Source organism: Narcine bancroftii, chromosome 1, assembly GCF_036971445.1.
Source record: "Narcine bancroftii isolate sNarBan1 chromosome 1, sNarBan1.hap1, whole genome shotgun sequence".
Lineage (NCBI taxonomy): Eukaryota > Metazoa > Chordata > Chondrichthyes > Torpediniformes > Narcinidae > Narcine > Narcine bancroftii.
This window is the reverse complement of record NC_091469.1, coordinates 481,196,720-481,224,451: the sequence shown is the minus strand read 5'-3', so window position 1 is coordinate 481,224,451 and position 27,732 is coordinate 481,196,720. Positions and strand designations below refer to the sequence as shown.

The 27,732-nt window shown below is 41.0% G+C and overlaps 1 protein-coding gene across 14 annotated transcripts in view; it reads left to right on the top strand.

Annotated features, from left to right (window-relative positions):
• The window catches only part of LOC138751919 (obscurin-like), a 755,203-nt gene that overhangs the window by 556,039 nt on the left and 171,432 nt on the right, over positions 1 to 27,732 (top strand). For all 14 annotated transcript variants that reach the window (XM_069914884.1, XM_069914878.1, XM_069914879.1 and 11 more), the window contains 7 exons: positions 7,243 to 7,322; positions 13,443 to 13,616; positions 15,325 to 15,484; positions 16,711 to 16,827; positions 19,187 to 19,351; positions 24,021 to 24,179; positions 26,713 to 26,890. In XM_069914884.1, coding sequence (XP_069770985.1) covers positions 7,243 to 7,322; positions 13,443 to 13,616; positions 15,325 to 15,484; positions 16,711 to 16,827; positions 19,187 to 19,351; positions 24,021 to 24,179; positions 26,713 to 26,890 — 1,033 coding nt within the window. The remainder of the gene's footprint in view (positions 1 to 7,242; positions 7,323 to 13,442; positions 13,617 to 15,324; positions 15,485 to 16,710; positions 16,828 to 19,186; positions 19,352 to 24,020; positions 24,180 to 26,712; positions 26,891 to 27,732) is intronic.

The following is a 27,732-nucleotide window of genomic DNA, read 5'->3' as shown; positions in this document are numbered from 1 at the left end:
TCTATAGATATCTGTTAACATTTCAAGTTGTTAAGTTCACATTTATTGTCTGGGGAAGGTCTGACCAATATCCTGATGGGCAGGTCGTAGAGCTCGTCGAAAGAATCAAAGACTTGTTGATCCAAACCAAGGCTTTTATTAGCAAAAGACAGGAGCTCTTCACAGGTGGCCGACCAGTCCGGAATGATCCGACCTGGCTAGGGACACAACCCTTTAAGGCTCAGACAGTAGGCCTGGCTTAGCTGTCAGCCAATCGCTGTAAGCACAGTCTAGGTACTGAGTAACTATATACACTATATACATTGGTGATAGAACACGATCTTGGTTTTCTAGAGCTTTTGGCTAGGGTTTAAACTAATTTGGCAGGGGGTTGGGAACCAGAATGTGAGGGCAGAGATTAGGGTAGAAGGACAAAAACATGATGCTATGTGCACAGAGTTAGTGAGGATGGACTGGCAAGGGGACAAAGCATAAAGGTAGCCAATTAAAGGGTTTGAAATTTGTCCGTTTCTACGTTTGGAGTCTTAGGAATAAAGGGGATGAACTTAGAGCATGGATCAGTATGTGGAACTACGATGTTATGGCCACTACTGAAACTATGCTGGAGGCAGGGCAAGATTGGCTGATGCAGGTACCTGGGTTTAAGCGTTTTAAAAAGAATAGGATGGGAGGTAGAAAAAGAGGTGGAGGGAACTAGCATTACTAGTCAGGGATAGTATCATGGCTATAGAAAGGGAGGACGCTGCATAGGGAGTATCCACTGAGTCGATGAGGGTTGAAAGTTAGAAATAGGAAGGAAACTATCACTGTGCTGGCAGTAGTCTGCAGGCCCCCAAATAGCCCTCAGGACACCGAGGAGCAGATAAACAAGCAGATTATAGAATGATGCAGGAAATACAAGGTTGTAGTTATGGTTGATTTCAACTGCCCTAATATTCACTGGCATCTTCTGACTGCAAGAAGGATAGATGGGGCTGAATTTGTCAGGTGTGGACAAGAAGGATTCTTGACTCCATATGTGGACCGGCTGACTAGAGAAGAAACCATACTGGATCTGGTTCTGGGGAATGAACCTGATCAGGTGGCAGACTTCTTGGTGAGAATGACCACAACTCCCTTAGCTTCAACATAGCTATGGAAAGGGATATAAACAGTCAAACTGGGAAGTGGTGAAGGGCTAATTATGAAGGGACGAGGCAGGAACTAGCGAGAATAAATTGGAAACAGATGTTTAAGGGTGAAAGCACAGAAGTAATATGGAGGAAGTTTGGGGACCAATTGAGCAGAATTCAAGATAGGTTTGTCCCACTGGGACTAGGAAAAGATGATTGAAAAATGGAACCGTGGCTGACGAAACAGATCAGGCAACAAGTCAAGAGGAAGAAGGAAGCATCCATTAGATATAGGAAGGAGGAAACAGGAAGAGCTCATTTATAGTGTCCAGGAAGGATCTTAAGAAAGGACTTAGGAGAGCTCGAACGGGGCATGACAATCCTTGGCATGTAGAATTAAGAGCCCCAAGGCATTCTATGCGTATGTGAAGAACAGAAGAGTGACAAGAATAAAGGTGAGGGCACTAAACAATAAGGGATGCAACATTTTCCTGGAGGCGGAGGAGGTTGGAGAGGTCCTAAAGGAATACTTGGCATCAGTATTCACAAGAGTAAAAGACCTTGATCATGGTGAGGTTGAAATTGAACAGGCCTGTTTGCTGGACATTGTGGAGATTAATGAAGCGGAAGTCTGGGATCTTCTTAAAAACATCAAGATTGATAAGTCCTTGGGGCCGGATGCAGTATACCCCAGGCTGCTATGGGGAAGTGAGAGATGAGATAGCTGGGACAGTAGCTATGATCTTTGGATCCTCTTTGGCTGGAGGGGAGGTGCCAGAGAATTGGAGAATAACAAATGTAGTCCCCTTGTTTAAAAAAGATAACAGGGAGATTTCTGGGAATTATAGACACTGGTGAATCATGCGTCAGTGGTGTGTAAACTAATGGGGAGGATTCTTAAGGCTAGAATATGAGCATTTGGAAAAGTACAGATTATTCAAGGATAGTTAACATGGCTTTGTGAAGGGAAGGTCGTGCCTCACAAGATAAATTGAGTTTTTTTGAGGAGGTAATAAAAGAAATTGATAAGGATAGGGAAATAGATGTGGTCTATATGGATTTTAGCAAAGCATTTGACAAGGTCCCCACATCCAAAAAGTCAGGAGTCATAGGATCAATGGAAAATTAGCTGTAGGGATAAAAGATAGGCTTGTAGGAAGAAAACAGAGAGTAGTAGTGGAAGGAAAGTATTCTGCCTGGAGGTCAATGACAAGTGGAGTGCCGCAGGGATCTGTTCTAGGATCCCTGCTCTTTGTGATTTTTATAAATGACCTGGATGAAGCGGCGTACGTTTGCGGATGACACGAAGGTTGGAGGAGTTGTGGATGGAGTAGAAAGTTGTCAAAGGTTGCAAGAGGATATAGACAGGATGCAGAGTTGGGCAGAAAAGTGGCAGATGGATTTCAATCTGGATAAGTGTGAGGTATTGCATTTTGGAAGGACTCACCAGAAGCCTGAGTACAGGGTTAATGGTCGGTTACTTAAGAGTGTGGATGAACAGAGAGATCAAGGGGTGCAAATGCATACATCCCTCAAGATCACTGCACAGGTTGATAGGATAATAAACAAGGCCTATGGGATGCTGGGATTCTTTAATAGGGGGATGTAATTCAGGAGAAGTCATGTTACAACTTTACAAATCTTTGGTAAGACCACACAAAGTATTGAGTTCAGTTCTGGTCACCTCATCATAAGAAGGATGTGGAAGCTATGGAGAAGGTGCAGAAATTTACCAGGATGTTGCATGGATTGGGAAACAAGTCTTATGAGGCAAGGTTAGCAGGTCTGGGATTTTTCACTTTAGAGTGTAGAAGGATGAGAGGAGATGATAGAGGTCTACAAGATTATGAGAGGCATAGATAGGCTGGGCAGGCAGTCTGGTGATCCTTGGGCAGGATCAGCAATCACCAGAGGACATATGTACAAAGTTAAGGAAGGTCAGTTTAGGGGAGACATCAGAGGGAAGTTTTTTATTACATAGTGTTGTGGGTGCTTGGAACAACTTGCCAGGGATGGTAGTGGAAGCTGAAAAATGGGGTTAAGAAACTCTTAGAAAGACACATGGATGAAAGAAAAATAGAGGCTTATGGGGTAAGGAGTGTTTAGTACCTTTTTTTAAGGGATATATAGGTTGGCACAACATCGATGGCTGAAGGGCCTGTACTTTACTGTGCTGTGGTGTTCTATGTTCTGTGTACAGATATATAGTGCAAAGGTTAGTTTTGGTGTGGGTTTTCACAAACCTTTGATATGTATTCAATCCCAACTGCAATGTCAAGGTGCAGTATGGAATTTGCTAATGGTCTACCTATGGCTCCTAGAACGCTTCCACCAGCGTTGTCTCCGCTCCATCCTCAACGTTCATTGGAGCGACTTCATCACCAACATCGAAGTACTCGAGATGGCAGAGGCCGACAGCATCGAATCCACGCTGCTGAAGATCAAACTGCATTGGGTAGGTCACATCTCCAGAATGGAGGACCATCGCCTTCCCAAGATCGTGTTATATGGCGAGCTCTCCACTGGCCACCGAGACAGAGGTGCACCAAAGAAGAGGTACAAGGACTGCCTAAAGAAATCTCTTAGTGCCTGCCCCATTGACCACCGCCAGTGGGCTGATCTCACCTCAAACCATGCATCTTGGTGCCTCACAGTTCGGCGGGCAGCAACCTCCTTTGAAGAAGACCGCAGAGCCCACCTCACTGACAAAAGACAAAGGAGGAAAAACCCAACACCCAACCCCAACCAACCAATTTTCCCCTGCAACCGCTGCAACTGTGCCTGCCTGTCCTGCATCGGACTTGTCAGCCACAAACGAGCCTGCAGCTGACGTGGACATTACCCCTCAATAAATCTTCGTCCGCGAAGCCAAGCCAAAGAAAGAATTTATCAATCTGAGTGATAGTTATAATTAGAAATGTTACTTTGAGTGCAATTGAACTAATTTAAAAAAAACATCTATTGTGTAAAAAGAAAGTAACAGGCAGATGAAATAAACCTTTCTCATTTACTTGATTTAATTGAATGATCTTAAGACAGTCTTTAGAACAGTCAAGCAGGACAATTATTAGAAAACTGACAATGAAACTAACTTTCAATGTATCATGTTATCAGATAGAGGCTTGAAAAATTGTCATTTACTGGCAACTTGGAAAGGTCTATTGGTTAATTACAGCTTTGTTTCTATTAATTTTTTTTGGCAGCTTGTATTCTTTTCTAGGCGTTGAGCCTCATCAACCTTGATGTCTCCTTTAAATACTGTCAAACACTTCTTCTTTGCCCCCAGCTGACAAGCAGATCACCAGACCACCTAAAATTAATATTTCTTCTGAAAGATAATAGATTTGATCAGGATAACAACAAATTTTGCCACCTGCTATAAGACTCTTGTGAAGTTGCTATCTCCCTCAGATTAAAAAATAAAGCTAAAATATTTTATACTTAATAAATACATTTAATGGTCTTAAAATAATGCTGGCAATTTTTAAAAAAAGTGAACTTTAACACATGCCAGAGGCATCCATAAAAATCATAGAAATAACATACGCTGGAAGCATTTGATACAAGAGACTGCAGATGCTAGAATCTGGAGCTAAAATGCACGAAATGGAGGAACTCTGTGATCAAGCATTATCACTGGTTCTTTTCCCATTGATGCTGATTGACCAGCTGAGTTCCTCCAGCAGATTATTTTTCACAAAAAAATGCTAGAAATCTGAAACTGAAATGGAAATTGCTGGGAAAACTCAGCAGGATAGGCAGCGTCTGTGGAACACCATCAGGACTGGGAAAGAGAGAAAACAAGTTAGTTTTAATTTGCAGAGAGTGATGGAGCAAGTGATAAGCCGAGGGCATATCTAATAGGGTATAGACAAAGTACATTGATGATACTGATAAAATTATATTTTAAAAGGTTAATGTAAGCATTTTAAGAGAGGGGAATACAAAGGGACATAATACAGGATACTTGTAAAATGTGGAAACAGGAAAAACATGGCTATTCAGGCTACAAGGGAGTAAAACAGGCAATATTTCAGATAGATTACCTACAATGAACTAGCTAATTCTGATACAGAGAAAGCACTTTGACAAAGAGTTCACTAAATGCATCATCTCCAGACAGAATATCAGGTACTATTCCTTAAACTCATAATAATGTAGGAAGCTACCAAGAGATCAGTGGCACAGCAAGTGGAGCTGATTCCTCTCGAGGCCCATGTTCAATCCTAGGCTCTTCTCCCTCTCATTAAATGGATTCCTCCCATATCCCAAACATTCAATAATGTTAAATAACATATCATCTGGAAGAATCTGATGGGAATTTGGGAAGAGTAGATGACAAGGAAAATTAGTGGGGGAATGAGACTGCTCTGTGAACAAGCAGAATTGCAGTGGACTTTATGACCTCTTGTATCATAAGGAAATGCATAATATGTGGGTGAGAGTTGGATGGAGAATTAAAGTGGCAGGCAACTACAAGCTCAGTGTCACTCTGAAGGCTTACTGTGGATGTCCTGCAAAGTAGTCACCAAAGATGCATCTGGTCTCTTTAATGTAGAGGAGAACATGTTGTGAGGCCAAAATGCAGTACGCTAGATAGGAAGAAAGATAATGACATTAAGCAGTTGAATCTACATACTAATACCAATACTGGAACAAATAGCAATGAATAAGTGAAAGCAGAATAAATCTCAATACAAAGGTTTTAAAAATCTTGAATTCTAAATAATAGAGAAAAGTAAATCACAGTTTTGTGCAACTTTCATGGGTGCACAGTAGTGAGACAGTGGTTAAGTTACTGGATTAATAATTAAAAGAACAAGACAATTGTGGAATTCAAATTCATAGAATAGCAAGTTTTATAAAATGCTCTTCATTAATAAGGCTAGGAGTAAAATACGAAAGTCTGCAGACACAGTGGTTGAAGTAAACAATGTTGGAGAAACTTAGCAGGTCAAACAGTGTGCTTTACATAGCAAAGATAAAGCCCCAAGCATTGGTTCTGTATTTTTATCTTTGCTATGTGTCCACGCTGCTGAAGATCCAGCTGCGCTGGGTGGGTCACGTCTCCAGAATGGAGGACCATCGCCTTCCCAAGATCGTGTTATATGGCGAGCTCTCCACTGGCCACCGTGACAGAGGTGCACCAAAGAAGAGGTACAAGGACTGCCTAAAGAAATCTCTTGGTGCCTGCCACATTGACCACCGCCAGTGGGCTGATATCGCCTCAAACCGTGCATCTTGGCACCTCACAGTTTGGCGGGCAGCAACCTCCTTTGAAGAAGACCGCAGAGCCCATCTCACTGACAAAAGGCAAAGGAGGAAAAACCCAACACCCAACCCCAACCAACCAATTTTCCCCTGCAGCCGCTGCAACCGTGTCTGCCTGTCCCGCATCGGACTTGTCAGCCACAAACGAGCCTGCAGCTGACGTGGACTTTTTCCCCCTCCATAAATCTTCGTCCTTGAAGCCAAGCCAAAGAAGAAGAATGTAAAGTACACTGTTTGACCTGCTGAGTTTCTCCAGCATCGTGTTTTCTTTTCATTATAATGCTATTGGGTTGTAATAAAAATTTATAATAATAAATAATAAAATTTTCTGGTTCACTAATGTCCTTCAAGGATGAAATATGCCTTATTTGGTCATCCTGTGTCTGATTCATAAATGCCATCTGAAATTATCTTATGAGTCATTCAAAGGTCAGCTAGGGATGAGCAATAAATGCTGCCTAACCATCACTGATAAGGCACTGAAGAAATATAAGCATTTTTCAATATTACAAGTAAATATTAGAATCATTTGAAGTTGCTTTGTAATTGCTAGATAAATGATAATTTACATAACATTCAATGTGCAATTATAAAATTTAGGAAAGCTACTCTCATAGAGAAAAAAATATAATTAATAAATATGTAAATGTAAACAGATTAAATTAGAATAGTATCTTATTGAACCATGTTATAGCCTGGTTATTGCAATGGAATCTTTTGGTGTGATGAACTACAGCTACTTTGAGTATCTGTAATTCCTACCTTTCTAATGCCGCAGTTTTCTTTCAGTAATTACATAACCTCAACTAAATGGTTTTTCAGTACATATATTATCTGCTAACGAGATTTAATTATTTAGTTCTCAGCTGAGCTTCCACTGGAAAGCCCTGAATTCTATGGGGAGATTGAATCAGAAGATGAATACAGGAGAAAACTATAGTGAGTAAAACTTGAATCCGTGTATACTCTGCAGTTTTTTAGTAAAACATTATTCTGTTCTAAAAGTAAGAAACTTGGACACCAACACTTAAATATCTCTCAAATTGAATTTATTTGTTACATGTACTGAAATATAATATGCTTTGTTTTGTGTGTTATCTTGGCAATCCAACTCATCAGGTAGTGCATGTTGTTGAAGAGTGTTTAAACTAATTTGTCAGGTAAATGGGATATAGAAAGGATGTAAGGCTGAGGGCATAGTGCAGTCAAATATAGAAGGAAAGTAAGTTGGTCCAATTGGCAGAGTAAACATGGGCATAATAACATATTTGAGAGGAATGGAAGACCACGTGTATTTATTTTAAAGCAAGCATCCCAATCAATATGACATATGAAGGCATTTGGCACACTTTTCTTCATCAGTCAGGGGATTAGTCCCATGTAACTTAACGTTCAGTGCAACCCATCCAATTTGCAGAGATTTTATCATCACCAGAAGCAATTCCAAGTGTTTCAGAAACCTTAAGGACCTCCCTCTTACCCCAATGCATTAGCTGCACATTCATCTCACCCACCCCTCTTCTTGAACTTATTAGCATGTTCAAAGATCTCATTCATCTGAGTACAACTGTGGATCATAAGACTAATACAGACTGGGCAACTGCACCAATTGTAGGTTCAAGCAAGAATTCACATTTGCTTGCCATTTTAATTCTCCTCACCATTCCTATACAATCATGTCTGATATTGGCCTTGTCCATTTCCAAGATGAAACCAATGTAAACTTGAGGAACAGTAAGTACATCATGTTCTTGTTAGATGGATTTAAACCCAATGGCTTGTCCATTACATTTTTCAACTTCATCTAACTGTTACCATCTCTTTTCTGTCTGTTCCTTTTCTCTCTTTTCCTTTCAACCCTTTCCCCCAATCCTCTACATGTCTCTCCACCTCCCCTCCCCTTTTCTATTCAAAACCCAATCACCTGCTCTTCATTTTTCCCCTCTTTATATACTTGATATTACCCTTCTCACTTTCATCTTGATAAAGTGTTCTGATCTGAAATGTTGACTGAATATTTCTCTACATGGATGCTATCTGACCCTGCTATGCCCCTCCAGTGTTTCTTTGTTCACTCAAGGTTCCAGCATTTGCAGTTTTTGTGTTTCTCGAGTTGTCTATTGCTCTTGTCTGTTTGCCTCCCCTTTTGGAATGTCCTGCTGCAGCTTTCAAATATTGTTGACCCAGGCACAAAGGAGGCAATATACATCTGAGTATCTCATTGGCAGCCACACAAATGTTTATTGCTCCCCTACATTTGAATCCTCCATCATCATGGCTCTCCTAGCCTTTTTCCTCCCCTCTAATGCAGCTGAACTGTTAGTGATGCCACAAATTTGGTTGTTGCTGCTTTCTCCTTTGAGACTAATCCACCCCAACAATATATTTGTTTGAAAGGGGCTGGCTGTGGAAGCCTCCTGAACTCCCTGTCTATGCTTTTGAGGACAGTAGCCCTACTGTAATGTACAATTGAACTATTTCCTATCATTACTAGAAAAGGTCAATCCAGGAACATGAATCTCATGAGGATAGCTGTGGCAGCAACCCCTTTGGGAGGAAAATGAATCCAGAACACCATCAGGATGGCAGTGAAGGACCTGAGCAAATATTCCCTATTTTCCCAGGTCCTCTTCATCAAGAAAGTCTTGATGGAATGCTGCAAATTTGAGATAAAGAATATCTACTGCCTCCAGATTATCGCAGATAACAGTTACTTTGATGTGACATTCAAAACCCCCATGGGATGGTAAAGGACACTCTGGCACTTCCAGGAGAAGGAGAATGTGGCTCCACTCTCACTTGCAACGCAGAAGGAATGGGTGATAACAGTGCACATTTTCAACCCACGTGTGCCAGTTTCAACCCACGTGTGCCAGTTTCAACCCACGTGTGCCAGTTTCAACCCACGTGTGCCAGTTGTGGATGTGCTCACCTTCCTGGGCCTTTTTGTTGAAGGGCCAGGGACCTGCGTGGATGTCAAGGACATGTTTGGAATCTGGACCAGCAAAATACCAAGTGAAGATGAAGCTGAGAGAGGGCAGCAAAGGGGCCATCATCCATACCTACCCTCCCCCCCCCGCCCCAGTGTTGAAGGGAATAAAGGGTACTCAATCTACATTGGTCAGCCCAGGGTATGCGGGAACTCCAACAAACCTGGTCAGGTGGCAGTCCAATGTTGCACAGTCTTCGTGTCATAAGCTATCATAGACACCAGGTGCCCAGTCCAAATGAACTGGTGTAAAACAGCTAGCTTCTCCATCAAGTTTTGAGCCAGGCAGGGTTGTCTGCTCTATCTGGTCTTATTTGTGTGCTGCATAGAGTCCTTGGCTAACAAGGGCATAAGAGAAGTGACATTGCTAGATAGTGGAGGCATTCAGGTCAAGGCCACCCTGTACATGGATGACATCACCATCTTTAAATCAGACACACATAATCAGTCTGCACACTGATCTGCATCTACAGCCATTTTAAACCTGCATCAGGCACCAGGGTAAATCGGAAGAAGAGCGAGGCAATGCTCTTCAGTAACTGCTCTGATCAGTCCACCATCCCCCTTCATAATCAGATCTGATTACCAGAAAATGTTGGGGATCTGGTTTGGAAGGTCTGAGGCATGGAATAAAAATTAGTTGGAGCAGATCACAAGGTCCAACAGAAACTTGGTCTATGTGTGCTGCACTGCCTATCAGTGACAAGGAAGAACTGGTCATCAGGTGTGAGGAGCTCTTGATACTACTGTGTATGATGTAGTTGTAGCCCATCCCCCACACCTCTGCCCTAGCGGTCACCAGAGCAGCTTTCCAGTTTATATGGGAATCCAAGATGGAAAGTGTCTTTAGGATTGCCTTGTACAATCACCAAACAATGGGAGCAAGGGTGTAATCAACATGGCCCTCATCCTGATGACCACCTCAGGGTTCAAGGTTCCTTTTATGCTTGATATTCTTCAACTTTTGCCTGCTGAAAAGGCAAACAAAGAGTTTCCATGAGCATTGCCCAGTTCTCCCTACAATAGGAGAAAGAGAACCAAAAGAGAGTCCCTTCAGAGACATTGAGTGTCTGTGGATTCATCTCCAGTGTCCCAGCCTCTGAAGCCCCACAAACTTCTGTTCAAACCATTGGCAACGTGAGTTCCACATCCATACCTCCAATATAACCAAGAAGCTCTCAGCACCCGATGCCCTTCAGGAGCCCTTCTTGCCCTCACCATCCTTTTGAATCTCTGATCTGATACCTGGTCTCCATGAGCCAATCTCCAGCAATCCACAGCCTGTGTGAGTCCTTCAACCATAAGTCACCAACAGCCTGAAGACTGTGTGGGTCATTCAGCTGCTGTGCTCCTCACTGGTCCGCTTCTGTGATCACCTTCCCTGTAGGGTAGTCTTGCAGACATCTCCTCAATGGGATTGGGGTGGGGGGGGGGGGGGGGAAATATTCTTCTGGTTTCTGGTGCCCTGCTGGTCTCCGGAGTATGCAACCTTGCATGGTACACTGGCCAGCACAGGCACCATCATCTTGGTCACAGACCTACATGTTTGCAAGATTTTAAATCTGTATAGAGCTGTCAGCATTGGGACTGGGCAATGAGACCCTGCAGAGCTTCGCTCTGCCTCTGCGTCTGCTTTGTATGGAAACAAAGTACAAGGGCACTATGTGCTGAGATTCTATTGTCCCAGGTGTTGCAAAGGATGGGCCTGGCCCTGTTGCCACTCAATGTCCCACTCAGCTGGCTTTGCCACACCATCTTCAATGACAAAGACATCAAATAGTGGTCAACAGGAATGTCCTGAGACATGAGGACTCAGTGAGGTTATTCCTTTCCTGGAGCAGACCTTCCAGGCCATTTGATGGAATGCCTCATCACCAGTCCTCACAAACAAACACAAGAACTTAGTCTGGCTGATGATAAGAGGAGACCTCCCAGTCAGATTCTTCCTGTACAACCAGAACATTGCCCACAATGCACATCATCCCTGAGATGACTGCAGTAGAATGAGGACAGTCACCCACCTAGAGAGAGGGCCCATAAAGTTTTGTCCTGGCAGGTGAGGGTGGGGGAGGCTTCAAAAATAATCAATGCAATCCAAACGGGGGAAGGGAAGATCTCATATAAACCAAAGGATATATTTATAAAGAATTATATAAATCTGAATTAGAGGAGATCCCACCGAAATAGATTGGAATTACCAAATTTGGGACAGGAGAAACAAGCTGGTAAGTCACCAGGGGAGGATGGTTTCCCCATAAAATTTTATAAAGAGTATAAAGATCTCTTAATGCCCCTTCTTATGAAGGTGGTGGATCAGGTGGTGGAGATGCATACCCTCCTGGAGACTTTCTCATCGGAGATTATCATGATGATTCCCAAAAAAGTCAGTGACCCATTGAAGCCTTCCTCATTAAGGCCAACTCCATTAATGAATACAGACTATAAAATTATTGCAAAAGCATTGGTCAATAGGTTGGCAGAATATTTGCCGAGATTAATCGAGGATGGACTCGGGAGCAGCCGTAACTTTGGATGCGAAGAATCCAATTGTATGAATGTTGGAAAATTATACTGTTTGAATTTTGCGAATGTATGAAAATCAAAATAATGTGGCAGATGATGTTTGTGCCATTATGCCATCATGTTTTAATAATGAAGTTGTCAGCCAGTGAAGAGAAGAGTGTTTATTACAATGTTATCAGGCTTAATATAGACACACAACATGTGACCTGGCGTCGTGACATCTGAAGTGCTAACGACCTCAAGATATAGCTATGTTGAATAGGCCAGGGCTTCGCAGTTGACCTACAGGTGCTGCCGAGTCACTGTGCCTCGTGGCTGTAGTGGCTAGTTGCCAGTAGATAGGAGACTGTTGTGTCTAACTTCACAAAACAGGAGCTGTTAGCGCTGGTTCTGCTCACTCCCTCCAAGCATACTGCTACAATAAAATAATAAATAAAAAGACAGTCACCCACCTCTTTGCAGAATGCAGTTTCGCTCAGAGTGTGTGGAGAAGATGTCCTTGTCATAGAGTCCTTGTCACAGTTCATACCCAGCAGCAGCATGACAGAGGACTCTGATTTATGACCTGTTTACAAGACCGCACTTAGAGTCATACATCTTGAACTGCTGTAAGACCATCAGCTTGATGAAAGACACGTTTTGGTCAGCTCAAAATATGTTGGTCTTCAGCACATGGAGATATTGGTACAGGAACGTTACCTACTGGCACTTTCCAGGCTGTAGGAGTACGTGCTGAGGGACGCCCTGAGGCTTGGCACAGCCAATGTGAAGGTGCAATGGGGAAGGACAACAATCTCGAGCAGTCATTCTCAACCTTTTTTTGGCTATGAACCCCTTTGGACTCTACTCAAAGTTTATGGGCCCCCTTTCCTGTGAATCAATCAAGATTATTTGATTTCTTCTGTACTTCTCCTACCGACTACATAAAAAACGCATTTTAAAAAATGATGATTTCAGTCTGTGGCCTCCCATTAATGTGCTGTGGTACCTGGTGGGGGGGGGGGGGGGTGCTCAGGGCTGTATCACCCCTATTGAGAATAGGGCTGGTTTAGAGTCCTTCCATTACTGGGCATTGAGGGGCTGAGACAGAGGGGAAGTCTCTCAAATAACAAAGGGGTGAGTAATGACAAAGTGCCATAGTGGTGGCAATGGTGTAAATAGAAATGAATGTAACAATGTACAGTGATGGAAATGTATGAATACAAAACTAAGGGTGGGAAGAGACTTTGAGTGGTTTTCCTTTTGTAAATAAGTTATTGTAAATAAAGCCTATTTTTGGTTTTTAAAAAATTCTAATTCTGCTACCACAAAAAAAATGCATGACCAGACAGCAGTCAATTAAAAATCAGTAACAAATAAATGGCATCAGTCATTAAAACATGTGTTTTCTTTGGTTTATTCTGTAGAATGGCCTTCTTGTAATTTATGTTGATTTGAAAAAAATCTGTTATTGCACAAAACATTAGATTTCCTTTTTAATTCAATTAAAGTCTTATTCAGATTATAAATTTTCATCTAATTACATATTGTAATTAATGTGATTACAGTCTCCTTGTGCAAGATCTAATTGAAACAGAAAAAGAGTTCACAACAAATTTACAGTTCTTCATTGACCATTATGTCAAACATACCGAAACAGCGCCCCATGTACCACCTTCAGTCGCAAATGGAAAAACAGCAATTTTCCGAAACATTCATGAAATTACTGATTTCCACTTAAGGTTTGTAATGTTGAGAGTGGAAAAGTAACTGAATGCAGATTCTTGTGAAACTAAAATGACTTTGAATAGATGTATTATGTGTAATGTTGATTTCACAAAGATAGTGTTAGAAAAATGTTTTGAAAAATATAACTATTGTTGTCTGTAATTATTAGAACATAATAAAAGAGGCATATCCATTTCTAACATGAGCTAAGAAGTCAAATATGACTGGGCAGCCGAGTCTGCTTTTTTATATGCCACTTGCCTTGTGGTCTGATCAGAATGAGCAATCTGCCTGGCTAATGGTGCTACCTGAGGAAAACCTTTGACAATTTAGTGCAATCACCATTTGCATTTTTTGTTCCCTTCCAGATGATACAAAACTGGTGAGTTAGCAGGTTGTAAGGAGGACACAGAGCCTGCAAAGGAATGCAGATGATTTATGTAATTGGGCAAGACATTTGGCAGACAAAGTATAACTTGAGAAAAATGTGAGGTTGTCCATTTTGGAAGGAAAAATTAAAGAAATTGACATTTAAATGGAATGAGACTACACAATATATTTTTTTTAATTGGTGAAGCAAAATGTTAGCATGCAAGTTGAACAAGTAATTAATAATTCTATGCCACATTGAGGCGGCATGGTTGCATCGTGGTTAGCACAATGCCTTTACAGAACCAGCGATCAGGACTAGGAATTGAATCCCACGATGTCTGTAAGGAGTTTGTATGTTCTCCCTTGTGTCTGCATGTTTTTTTTTTCCTGGGGGCTCTGCTTTCCTCCAGCCATTTGAAATGTACTAGGGGTATAGATTAATTGGGTGGCACAGACTTGTGGGCTGAAATGGCCTGTTACCATGCTGTATGTTAAATTTTTAAAAATCATTCTTGACTGCAAAGGGCAATAAAGCAGTGAAGTTTTGATGCACCTGTAAAAAGGCCCAAATAAACTGCACTTGGAAAACTATGCAGTTTTGGTCTCCATATGCAAGGACATATACATAACCATAGCGCAGAGAAGATTTATTAGGCTGATTCTGGGTTGGAGGAATTTACGTTCAGAAAAATTGATCAATATTTATTCGTTCAGAAGGATAAAAGGTCACCTCAGGTGGTGAGGAGAAGTGGAGGTGGGGAGTTTTACAGGATAGATGCTAGCTTTCCTAGTGCGATCTGGAACTAGGACATCCCTTCTGATTAAGGGCTGCCTATTTCAAAGGAAATGAAGAAGCAGTTCTTTTCTTGGAGACATGAATCTTTGGAATTATTTATGCGGAATAATTGGGGGGGGGGGAGAAAGCATGGAAACTACAAGGGAGTCAAGGAAAACGGGCAGTGAATAAATGTTTTGAGCAGGCCATAGCCCCTCTAGCCTTGATTTTACTGATGAAGGCTGGAAGGGCTGGGTGGCCTGCACCTTTTCCTTATCTTCCCAATAAGAGCACTGTTTTTTCACAATAGCTTAAAACACTTTTGGTAAAATTCAAGAATCACTCTCTGCAGCTACAGAGCAGCCCTTGTACACCTTTACTCAAAGGGACATGCAAATGATGGTCAACCAGGAAATGCCAGGAAGGATGTCCTTTGCTCTGGGTTTAGAGTGGAGGAGTAGGTAGTGTCCAGGATACCTAACAGGCACACCAAAAGAAGGGTCAGGACAGAGCATGGAAATATTCAGAGAATCTAAGTAAACTTGACAAGTGAAGCATCTTTTCCTGTATTTCAGCACCTTTCTGAAGAATTTGATGAAATGTCAGACAGATGATGACATCGCATTATGTTTCATCAATAACAGTGATGGATTTAATAAATACTTGCAATATCTGGTTGGAAGTGTACAGGCTGACTCTCTTATGACTAATCCAACAGTCCAGGACTTTTATAATGTAAGTAGTATGTTAAAGAACAATATGCCAAAGCCTTGTGAGATGTTAACCTTGCCAAAGCATTGAGGCCTACATTAAGCTAGTTTCATGAACCAATGATATAATAAAAGTAATTTTACTTTTTTATTCTTATATGTCCATATTTATTTAACATTAAATAATTCCAGTTCAATCATAACGTTATTTCCACTTCCTAAATTCCCAGAACATAAGTAGGGGATGGAATAGACCACTTGGCCTCTTAAGCCTGCTCCATGATTCACTGTGGCTAAGAGATAGTTAAAGAATAGTTTCCATATTTTTAATTAAAATAAAGAAGAATATTGGAATTGGTTGTTTTTTTTTTACCCATTTAGTAATGAAGAATCAATAAAATAGATTTTTATTATTCAGTTATATGTTATGGGGGATTGACATGAAGGCCAAACCATGGCAGGATAAGAAAAGGACCTTCAGGTACCTGCTTGTGGAAGGGAGAGCAAAAGTAAGTAGAAAAGGGCCATCAGCATGAGTTGTCATCCACAGTGGATGATGAGGGATGAATTCTATGCAGATCTAAATGAGGAGCATACCGCAAGAAAAAGATGGCCATGCCATATTGTGAACTTACATGGCACAGAGCAACATAAGAATCACCTTGCTGCCATTGTACCCCTGATTTTCTTTGTCTCAGGTTCTTCCAGAGCATAGCTGCAGAAAGATATCATGTCTCAAATTTCCTGTTACATTTTGGAGGTTACAGACACTTTCTGCTACAGGGGGTTGTATTCTTCACTTTTCCCTTATATAAACTGACAGTTCATAAACCTTCCCATCAAGGAAAGTAAAAGCAGAAGGTGTCCAGGAACATCACCAGTAGGTTTACATTCAAGCCTCATATCATCCTGATCTGTACTTCCATTTCTTCATCATCATGGTTCTATCTTTTGGATGCTTCACAGTAGGACTAAGGGAGTACATTCATTAGAAGGACTGAAGCAGATTTAGAGGCAACTCATTTTCATGGAGAATTTAAGATGAGGATAAACTATTGATCTTGATGCCAGAGCTCACATTTAAACAAATAAAAATAATTGAAAACATCAGGTGTCCTTGTGCACTGAGGTATTCAATTCGATAGAGCTTTTATATCTGAACCCTCCAAATAAAAGATGATTATGTTGTTATTGATTTTGTGCAAAATTACATCTTTCTTTCTAGTTGAATGGTAATATTATTGTTTACAGAAATATACAGATGAAGTAGCTTCAACACAGAACCCTTCGGAGACCCCAATCCTCCCTATACATAGTTACTTAGATAAACCCTCTAATAGACTCTTGAAGTACCAAACTGTTCTGAAGGTGAGTCATGGCTTGTCTGGAATTCTAATGAATATATAAAAATGTCAATAGTCTTGCCACCCATTACACTCAAGTGTCAAAGTAAATTCTTATAATTATTGCTGAGACTTTTGTATGGGAGATCTTGAAATGGGAAATGACTGGGCAAGGACTTGTTGACCTTTTGAGGTAAGTCTTTTTCCTTTTTGTGGTTCCACTGCCATTAACTCCTGTCCATACTGGCACTAGTTTCAAGGCATGGAAATCAGGAGGAAGATGATTTGTGAAACAGTTGGGAATAACTGAAGCCAAATAAGTCATGTCCCTTGCAAAAAACATTGTGCTGGATGAACTCAGCAGTTTGAGCAACATTAGTGAGAGAAACTCACTAATTAGAAAGACCACTGACATGGTCTTTGCCCTCAGACAGCTCCAAGAAAAGTGCAGAGAACAAAACAAAGGACTCTACATCACCTTTGTTGACCTCACCAAAGCCTTCGACAGCGTGAGCAGGAAAGGGCTTTGGCAAATACTAGAGCGCATCGGATGTCCCCCAAAGTTCCTCAACATGATTATCCAACTGCACGAAAACCAACAAGGTCGGGTCAGATACAGCAATGAGCTCTCTGAACCCTTCTCCATTAACAATGGCGTGAAGCAAGGCTGTGTTCTCGCACCAACCCTCTTTTCAATCTTCTTCAGCATGATGCTGAACCAAGCCATGAAAGACCCCAACAATGAAGACGCTGTTTACATCCGGTACCGCACGGATGGCAGTCTCTTCAATCTGAGGCGCCTGCAAGCTCACACCAAGACACAAGAGAAACTTGTCCGTGAACTACTCTTTGCAGATGATGCCGCTTTAGTTGCCCATTCAGAGCCAGCTCTTCAGCGCTTGACGTCCTGCTTTGCGGAAACTGCCAAAATGTTTGGCCTGGAAGTCAGCCTGAAGAAAACTGAGGTCCTCCATCAGCCAGCTCCCCACCATGGCTACCAGCCCCCCCACATCTCCATCGGGCACACAAAACTCAAAACGGTCAACCAGTTTACCTATCTCGGCTGCACCATTTCATCAGATGCAAGGATCGACAATGAGATAGACAACAGACTCGCCAAGGCAAATAGCGCCTTTGGAAGACTACACAAAAGAGTCTGGAAAAACAACCAACTGAAAAACCTCACAAAGATAAGCGTATACAGAGCTGTTGTCATACCCACACTCCTGTTCGGCTCCGAATCATGGGTCCTCTACCGGCATCACCTACGGCTCCTAGAACGCTTCCACCAGCGTTGTCTCCGCTCCATCCTCAACATCCATTGGAGCGCTTACACCCCTGACGTCGAAGTACTCGAGATGGCAGAGGTCGACAGCATCGAGTCCACGCTGCTGAAGATCCAGCTGCGCTGGATGGGTCACGTCTCCAGAATGGAGGACCATCGCCTTCCCAAGATCGTGTTATATGGCGAGCTCTCCACTGGCCACCGTGACAGAGGTGCACCAAAGAAAAGGTACAAGGACTGCCTAAAGAAATCTCTTGGTGCCTGCCACATTGACCACCGCCAGTGGGCTGATAACGCCTCAAACCGTGCATCTTGGCGCCTCACAGTTTGGCGGGCAGCAACCTCCTTTGAAGAAGACCGCAGAGCCCACCTCACTGACAAAAGGCAAAGGAGGAAAAACCCAACACCCAACCCCAACCAACCAATTTTCCCTTGCAACCGCTGCAATCGTGTCTGCCTGTCCCGCATCGGACTTGTCAGCCACAAACGAGCCTGCAGCTGACGTGGACTTTTTACCCCCTCCATAAATCTTCGTCCGCGAAGCCAAGCCAAAAAAGAGTGAGAGAAAAAGAATGGTCAGCATTTTGGATCAGAAACGATCTTCAACCTGCTGAGTCCTCCTGCAGATTGTGCTGTGCTCCATATTCCAGCACCTGCAATCTCCCGTGTATATCCAAATCATGTCCATAGTCTAACTAGTGTACAAAATCACTCAATTTAACAATTTTTCAATTTTGATAAAAGATCATTGATCTGAAATCTTGCATTTTCTTTCGCCACGTACATTCCCTTACTAGATGGCTGTTTCCATTATTTTCTGGTTTTATTTCAGATTTCCAATATGTATAATATTTTACTTTTTAATTCAGAAATATAGTGCCAAATGTGGAACACAAATATATTATTTCATACCGTTTGAGCAATATGTTTATTGAGGATGGCTCTTTTTAACAATAACATTTGTAATCATTTGGCTGGTGTCCAAAACTTGATCTTTTTGTCTTCTAACATCAGAAACAAACTTTCACATTATATGGTTTTGATTTGCTTAATAGCTTTTTAAATTCATGATAGAATTTTTAATTTACGTCTTTCTCAGGAGCTAATTCGCAACAAAGCAAGAAGCAATAAAAACTGTGCTTTGTTAGAAGAAGCATATGCCATAGTGTCTGCTCTTCCCAAGCAAGCTGATAACAACTTACATGTTTCAATGATTGAGAACTACCCAGCAACTCTGGAATCTCTTGGTGATCCAATCAGACAGGTATTTTTGTAAAAATATTCCTTTATTTAACAGAATAAAATTATCTTTTTTTTTGTAGAATAGGCTGGAACCAGGGAATATAGTGTCAAGGTTTTAGGAAGTAGGATTAGGATTACTTTTACCAGAATGTTATGAATCTCTGACCAGGGAATTCTCTGACCAGGGAAGCAGTGGAGGCTACCATAAGATATAAGAGAAAGGAGCTATATGGCCTGTCGAGTCGCTCTGACATTCTATCCTGAGCTGATCCATTCTCCCACTCAGCTGCATTCCCCTTTCATCATCCATAATCTTTGATACCCTTATTGTTCAGATACTCATTAATCTCTGCCTGAAATGTACCCAATGACGAGGCCTCCACTGCCATTGAGGAAATTCCAGAGGTTCACCTCTCCCTGGTTAAAGGAATTCCTCCACATCTCTGTTTTAAACAGTCACCCTTTAATCCTGAATTTGTGTCCTCTTGACGTAGACAGTGCTATCATGGGAAACAACTTTGCCACATCTACTCTGTCAAGGCCTTTTAACATTCAGAATGCTTCTAAGAGGTTCCCCCTGATTCTTCTGAACTCCAGGGAGCCATCAAACATTCCTCATATACTAATCCCTTAATTTCAGGAATCATTCTTGTGAATCTTCACTGAACCCTCTCCAATGCCAGAATATACTTTCTTAAATAAGGAGCCCAAAACTGTACCCCAAACTTCAAGTGAGGCCTCACCAGTGTCTTATAGAGCCTTAACATCACATCCCTGCTTTTGTATCCTATTCCTCTAGATCATGATTTCCCAAACTTTTTCTTTCCACTCACATACCACTTTAAGTATTCCCTATGCCACAGGTGCTCTGTGATTAGGAAGGGATTACTTAATGTAGTATGTGGGTGGAAAGAAAAAGTTTGAAAACTACCTTTAATCACACCTAGTTTTCTCGTTATATGCACGGTTTCATAATTCCAAAGGAAATGGGCCAATGACAATTTTTCTCAAGCAAAATATTTCACTAACAATTGGGTCTACAGCAGTGGTTCTCAACCTTTTTCCCCGCACTGGAGGTTAATCTGCACAAGGACTCCCAAGTTCCGTTCCACCTCCGAATTTTGAATTTTCTCTTCATCCAAATAATTGTCTGCCCTTTTATTCCTTCTTCCAAAGTGCATGACCATACACTTATCAACATTGTATTTTATTTGCCATTTCTTTTCCCATTCTCCTAATTGATCAAAGTCTCTCTATAGACTCTCCATTTCTTCCTCACTACTTGTCCCTCCACGTATCTTTGCATCATTTATTCCATTTAAGAAATTTATTCTGCAATCCAAATCATTAAATACAATTTAAAAAAAATGTGGCCCCAACACAACCTCATTGAATATATTTAAAACACTGACAATTTTTTGCAAAGGGAAAAGGCAAGTAGGTGAAATCAAGTCCATGGCCAGATCAGCCATGATCTTATTAAATGGTGGAACAGGCCTACTTCTGCTCCTATTTCTTATGTTCTTACGATATCATTGGAAAGTCTGATATTTATTCCTGAACCTGATTGCCCTTGGGAAAATTGATACCAGTTAATATCACACTGTGATGCTTCCAGCTGGGATGCTTTAAATGGTGCATCTGTAGAAGTTGTTGAGGAACATGGGGAACGTGCTGAACTTCTAAAGAAGTAGAGGTGTTGGTGCGCTATCTTGACCATTGCATCAATGTACTTGGTTCAAATCAAGTCACTGGAAATAAATGCTCCCAAGAACTTAAAGCTAGATACTTTCCTCACTTCAGTGCCATGGACATGGAGAGAGCTGCTTTGTGCTATTGAGATTGAGAAACAGGTTGTTATGCTGGTGTAGTGTGAATAAAAGCTCTCATGACTGGAGGGAGAGCAAACTATTTTATTAGCTTATAATTATGGGAAGGGTCTCACAGTTGTCTTTGGAAGGGTTCTGGGTTGAGGCGGGAAACCAGGGTTATATGTGAGCAGATGGGGGCGGAGCTAGGAGGCAGAGCCAGCCAGCAGCACAACACACTACCTGTGAATCCCAATTCACTGCAGCTGGTATCATGTAAATGAACTGTCAGCCTCCTTCCTGTATTCTGTCTCTTCATAATTTAATATTCAGCCAACAACTGTAGTATTATCAGCAAACTTAAAAGATGGAGTTGGAACGGTATATGTCTACACAGTTGTGGGTGTAAAAGGGTGAAGGGAGTTGAGTACACACCCTTGTGGAGCGCAGGTATTGAGTTTGATTGTGGAGGCGATGTTGATACCCGTTTTCACTGATTGTAGTCTGTTAAACTGCATCCCTTTGCTCAGGAGAATGTTGGTCAGAGTTTCAGTTTACAGGGCAAGAGACTGGATACTGAAATAAAAAGACACTTATTTTCTGTGGAGAACTTGTGGTATACTATAGAGACCATACCACAGACTATTTGTAAGTATCAGATACATTTCTGAATACAAAAGGCATCAAGGGAGTGGGGAAAGAGAAGGAATATGTCATTGAGATAGATCATAATTAAATGTTGGAGAAGCCTTCAAGACTAAATGGACCATACTGCACCTATTTTCTTGTGTTTCCCTGCCTTGGTAGTCCTTGGGTGCAAGCTCATTGTGATAAATGGTTTTCCTTTATCCTGGGGGCATTCAAAATATCTACATAGAGTTGGGCTTTAGTTACATATTGAGAAGATAGATCGCAGGATTGGTGCCTCAAGTTTCTTTTTACTTCATCCTTCAGATTTCATGATTATTTTTGGCACAAATTACCAATTGTATTTAATTCAGTTTCACAGTTTCACTTAGAAGGTGATCTGTGTGGCAGTGAAAATTTATTATAAAAAGACTAGGGTAATTCATTCTTTAGTTTCCTTTTTGAGGAGGGTCTCCATCTGCCTACTTTGTTTTATGATTTATCCTTTTTTAGCTACTCACCAGAAAGTGAATAAAGCAATTTACTTACCTAAAGAATATCCTTGGGATGCTTTGTGTGACTTTTTGAGAGGGCGACAGTGTACTTTTTTTTTCTTGCATTGCTGTGGTAATGAGATACCTTCTTAATGGCAGTTGATGGGTATTCAGAAACCAACCCAGTCTTATACCTCTTGGGAAGCTGCTTGCGATCAAGGATGATTTGATTTTACTTGGGTTTCCTGAGTTCTGCAGTAATTCAGGACACAAATGTGGGAACTATAGTGTTCCACAGATGGGTTAGTAGATGCCTGATAGAATGGACGGGTCGAAGATACACGAGAGACTTGCCCTACCCACTCTGGTTTGATCCATTGTCTCTTTATTCCACCATTCTCATATTATCAGATTCTACCATTGCCTTTGTCTTCTAATTCCCATTTATCATTTATCTACCTTGTTTTTCTTGCCTCTCTCGTCCTTTGCCTTGCATCTACCAGTCTTCTGCTTCTGTTCATCAAGCTTCACTCCTGCTTAGTTCACCAATCCCATGTGAGGCCCCTCCCACCCTCTCTTTTATCCTGTTTCTGTTCTAACCTCCCTCAGTCCTAATGAAAAGTTTCTTCTCAAAATGACAACCAAACTTTTTCTCCCACTGAGTTCCAGCAGATTGAGAGACTGAGCAAATCAGTGGTTTTTGAGCTCCTGGCACTCACAACTGACTTGAGGTTTCAATCCAAACTTAAATGCTCATTCTCATTCAGGAACCAGTAGGAAATATGCATTTGAGATTTGGTAATCTCAGATTTCAAAACTCAGAATAGGGCATATGAATGACATTGTTTGCCTAACACAATGTAGCTAAAGCCTATGATGTTGCTCTCTGAGATGATACTAACATTGGTTCATTGATCCATCCAGTGAATTTGGACATTTTGAAGGGCTAAAGTAGTAAAGATGAAGGAGCATTTATCACCATGCAAGGATATGATGACTTGCAGGACTATTTTGGGATGATAGTGTCTCCATAACATATTTGCCCTTTCTATTCTTCAAGATTTAAGATTTCTTTATTGCCATGCACTAATGCATAAAATGTAATAATACACAAAGTTCATTAACTTTTGCCTGCTGAATAGGCATACATACTAGCATTGCCTGGTGGACCCAACAATAAGAAAAGCAAAAAAGAGACCCTTCAGATACAAGTAATTGTGGATTTGTCTCCAGTATTTGCATAGCCTCCTGCTCAATCTATTGGCAAACCCATATTGTCAGATACAAACCTCTGGTACAATCAGGAAGCTTTCAGTCCCTAAGGCCCCTTCAGGAGCCCTTCTTGCCCTTAGTATCCTCTCAAATCTTGGTCCCACAAGTCAGTCACCTGCAGCCTACAGATGGTGTGGGTCCTTCAGCATTGAGCCCCTCAATGGTCCATTGCCTGTCCTTCTACAAGTTACAAGAGCAGAGGTCGGCCTATTAAGTCCGCTCCATCAGTCCTGTAGAGTAGTCTCCTGGTCTTCTAGGCAGGGTATGTTCTCCCACTCTGGTGACAAGCACTAGTCTGTTGATCCCACAACCCTGCTGTCAAGAATGGGTAACAGTCATTCTTCATTGCTGATACTTTGTCATACATCCTTGGTGAGAGTATTGTCATCTAACTCTCTTTGATATATATTTAAATATATATATATATATATAATATCTAGTTCACATTTTTACATTATTGGCAGAAAAACAAATTGTTTTTTTTTTCTAGGGCCATTTCAAGGTATGGGAAGGTGCTCCTGGTGCAAAGCTGTCATGGAAAGGTCACAAACGTATTGTTTTTCTCTTCAAAAACCATTTACTGATCTGCAAACCAAAAAGAGACAGTAGGACAGATTCACAATGTTATGTATTTAAAAATCTTATGAAGGTTGGTATTCCATATATTTTCTTTCAAAATCAGAATTGCATTGGTTGCTTAATTAATTGATTTATAATGTCAAAAAATAGGTCAATACAAGTTAAGTCCATTCGAGTTAAATCTATAGTTTTGTTTGGTATGTTGTACCCAATGTACAATGCAACTAGATGATGTGTTAGCAGATTCTAAGACATTAATATTATATCCAAGCCATATTTTTACGCATTTCCATTCAAATATAATTTTGCTCGACCCACTGGACAATGATCAGGATCAGAATCAGCGTTGAACAAAACCCCAGCCTTGGAGCGAATCTTTCATCTCTAACCATATGATTCATTTTTAATTTTCCTGGTCAGCCATCCTGTCAGTGTTGCAAACCTCTTCCAGGAATCTCACCAAATCAGTTAACTGTCCGCCCAATATGGTCAGAAAGAATCGAATATTCTGTTTTTTGAAAACAGGAAATAAGAATCCAGAAAGGATATATTTTTCTAAATAATTGATTGTAATTGCATTATGACAAAACTATTTAAAAGATTTAACAGTGTATTTTTATTCTTTAAAGTAAATTTAAATTTTTTGTGGCCTCCATCGGTCATGGTCGACCATGGGTACAAGCGAAGTTGGATGGTCTCTCCAGGGCACAAGCCAGGACAGAGTTGATATGGAGATCCATCTGTTGCCCCTGCAGTGGGACCACTCCCCCAACATGTTAATGACAGGTCCAAAGGAACGACGAAAGTCGATACAGTTTGGTGCCAGCAACATCGCATGAGTTGCCGTGCCACTGCTTGGGTACAGCAGTCAGACTCCTTTGGGACTCTGACTTGGGATTTTTCCTTGGAGTTTACTCCCAACGCCTTTACTATGAGTGGGTATAGCCACAATGTAGTGGAGGCTTGAAATCAGAATTTTCCCTTTCCTAGATGAGTTACCATCCATGATTAATGAGTCCCATGTGCCTGAACCAAATGGTTTCAAGGCGCCAGTGGCCCATCTTTGCCCCTTCTCCTGTCTGCGAGAACAGCTCCGCTGGGCATAAAAACATGTGAAAGCCAGGAGTTGGACTCCATCGTCAGAGGCTGTTGAGATGCATGCCATGAAGAGCATTTGTGTAGCAGTGGGAGCTTGTCCCCACGACCATCATTCGGCTATGGCAACCTTTAGAGTTAAATTCAAATTAGAATTGTGCAAATTGGTTAGCCTTTGGAGGAGTAAGCACATTAAAATTATGGAATGCACAAATGTGCAAGAGAAACTCAGCAGGTCATGTAACATCCATAGGAAGTAAAGGGTAATCAATGTTGTGGGCCTGAGTCTTTCATCAGCCCTGTTCAGTTTTTCCAACATGTTTGTGTATTACACTTGACCTCAGCATCTGCAGACTTTGTTTGACCACATTAACCTGGACATAATAAACAGTTCAAATCCAATAGACTTTTTTGTTCTTGAATTAAACCTCAAAATCATGTACATAGCTTTTATTTGTTTATATAACAGTCAATTTTGATTACTAAAGCTAAAAATATTTACCTTATATGCCAGTATATAAGACAGAGTGAACATTAAAAATTTCATCCCAAAACCAGGGGTCATCTTGTATGCTAAGTATAAAATCCAAGCATTAACAGCAAAGTCTCAGCTCCCCTTACACCAAGTATAAAATCCAAAACTTAATAGCCAAGTCTCAATGCTCCCCAATGGTGTCCATCTGCCCAGTTCAACTGCTATCAGCTCTGTACAGGCTTCAAATATTGAGACAGCGTCACTCCATTGGTCAGTGGGATGGTTGGTAAAGGACTTTTGGAACAGTAAGACTTGGGGTAGTCTGATACACCAAGTATAGGTTAAAAACTATATTGTAGGTAGAATTTCAGGGATTGTCTTATATCCCAGCGTAGATGGTACATCTCCAGGAAGACATCCATGGAACTTAGCATATTATACATCACTTACAAATTCAGTTCTATTAACCAGAGAAGGAAAAATATATAATAGTAATTAAAGATGTTTGATCTGAATAATTAATTATTTTTTTCTTCCAACAAATTCAGCCTGACTCAGTGAGCATTTCCAGCTTTTATTTTATTTATTAATTGATTTGATTTGGGCACTGGAGATGTTTTAAAACTGGTGGAAATTTGTTTTAAAACTGGTGGAAATTTGAGTTTTAATGAACGTAAGATTTTTTTTATATGCTGTCCAAATCACAAGTGGCAAAAAAAATGCAAAAGAACAGGAACTATTTCTGTTCTTGTTTCAGAATTTCTAAATGGTAAGTTTATTATTTTTTGTAATAAAGTAGATAATTTATAAACTCTACAAATTGAGGATCAGCTGTGAAGAGAGAAACAGAATTGACATTTCAAGTTAATGGCTTCTCAAAAATATATTTTGTATTCTTGTATTACCATACTCTTCATAAAAAAAACATTTGTGGTTTTTTTGCTAAAATAATATTTGCTGTGATCTTTTGATGAGAATGTATAGACTTGAAGATGAACATTGTCCACAAATTACCCTGCTTTTCCTCACCTAGCTCACTAACATAGACGTAAATGGCTTTGTGGAGGGTGATGAACGATCATTTGAAATTTGGCATGAACGAGAAGACTCTGTGCGTAAATACACTCTCCAGGCAAGAACTGTGAATATAAAGGCATCATGGTTAAAAGATATTAGTGCTATCCAGCAATGCTTCAGTGTTCCTGCATGGAGTAAGTACCTCTCAAAACCCAAGTAATAAAAAATTGTGATTCTAATTTAGGATTGCTTCTCAGTGATTTGTAATTAAAGATAATACACCAAGTATTATTTGTTAACAATAAAGTAGTAAAGTAAAATATTGAATACATTCTCTGTAATTATTAATATTTTCAAGATATATGTTTACATCCGGTACCGCACGGATGGCAGTCTCTTCAATCTGAGGTGCCTGCAAGCTCACACCAAGACACAAGAGAATACATATATATATATATATATATATATATCTTTGGCTTGGCTTCGCGGACGAAGATTTATGGAGGGGGTAAAAAGTCCATGTCAGCTGCAGGCTCGTTTGTGGCTGACAAGTCCGATGCGGGACAGGCAGACACGATTGCAGCGGTTGCAGGGTAAAATTGGTTGGTTGGGGTTGGGTGTTGGGTTTTTCCTCCTTTGCCTTTTGTCAGTGAGGTGGGCTCTGCGGTCTTCTTCAAAGGAGGTTGCTGCCCGCCAAACTGTGAGGCGCCAAGATGCACGGTTTGAGGCGTTATCAGCCCACTGGCGGTGGTCAATGTGGCAGGATATATATATAATATAAAAATTACCCTTTTGCAGCTCATCCCAATTTTTATAATTCACCCTACAATTTTTGGAGAAACTAATAGTCAATCCTGCGGAATGGGATAGTTTGATCACAGGAAGTGGTCTAAAGTTGGGGAGGGGGGAACCTATTACCATGTGTGGGCCAGATGGTGAGTTTGGTTGAACTAGGAGAATGGGCACACGTTGGCAGGTTAAAGCAGAGGAGTCATGCAGAATGATAAATGCAATAGAAACAGAAGCTGATGTTATA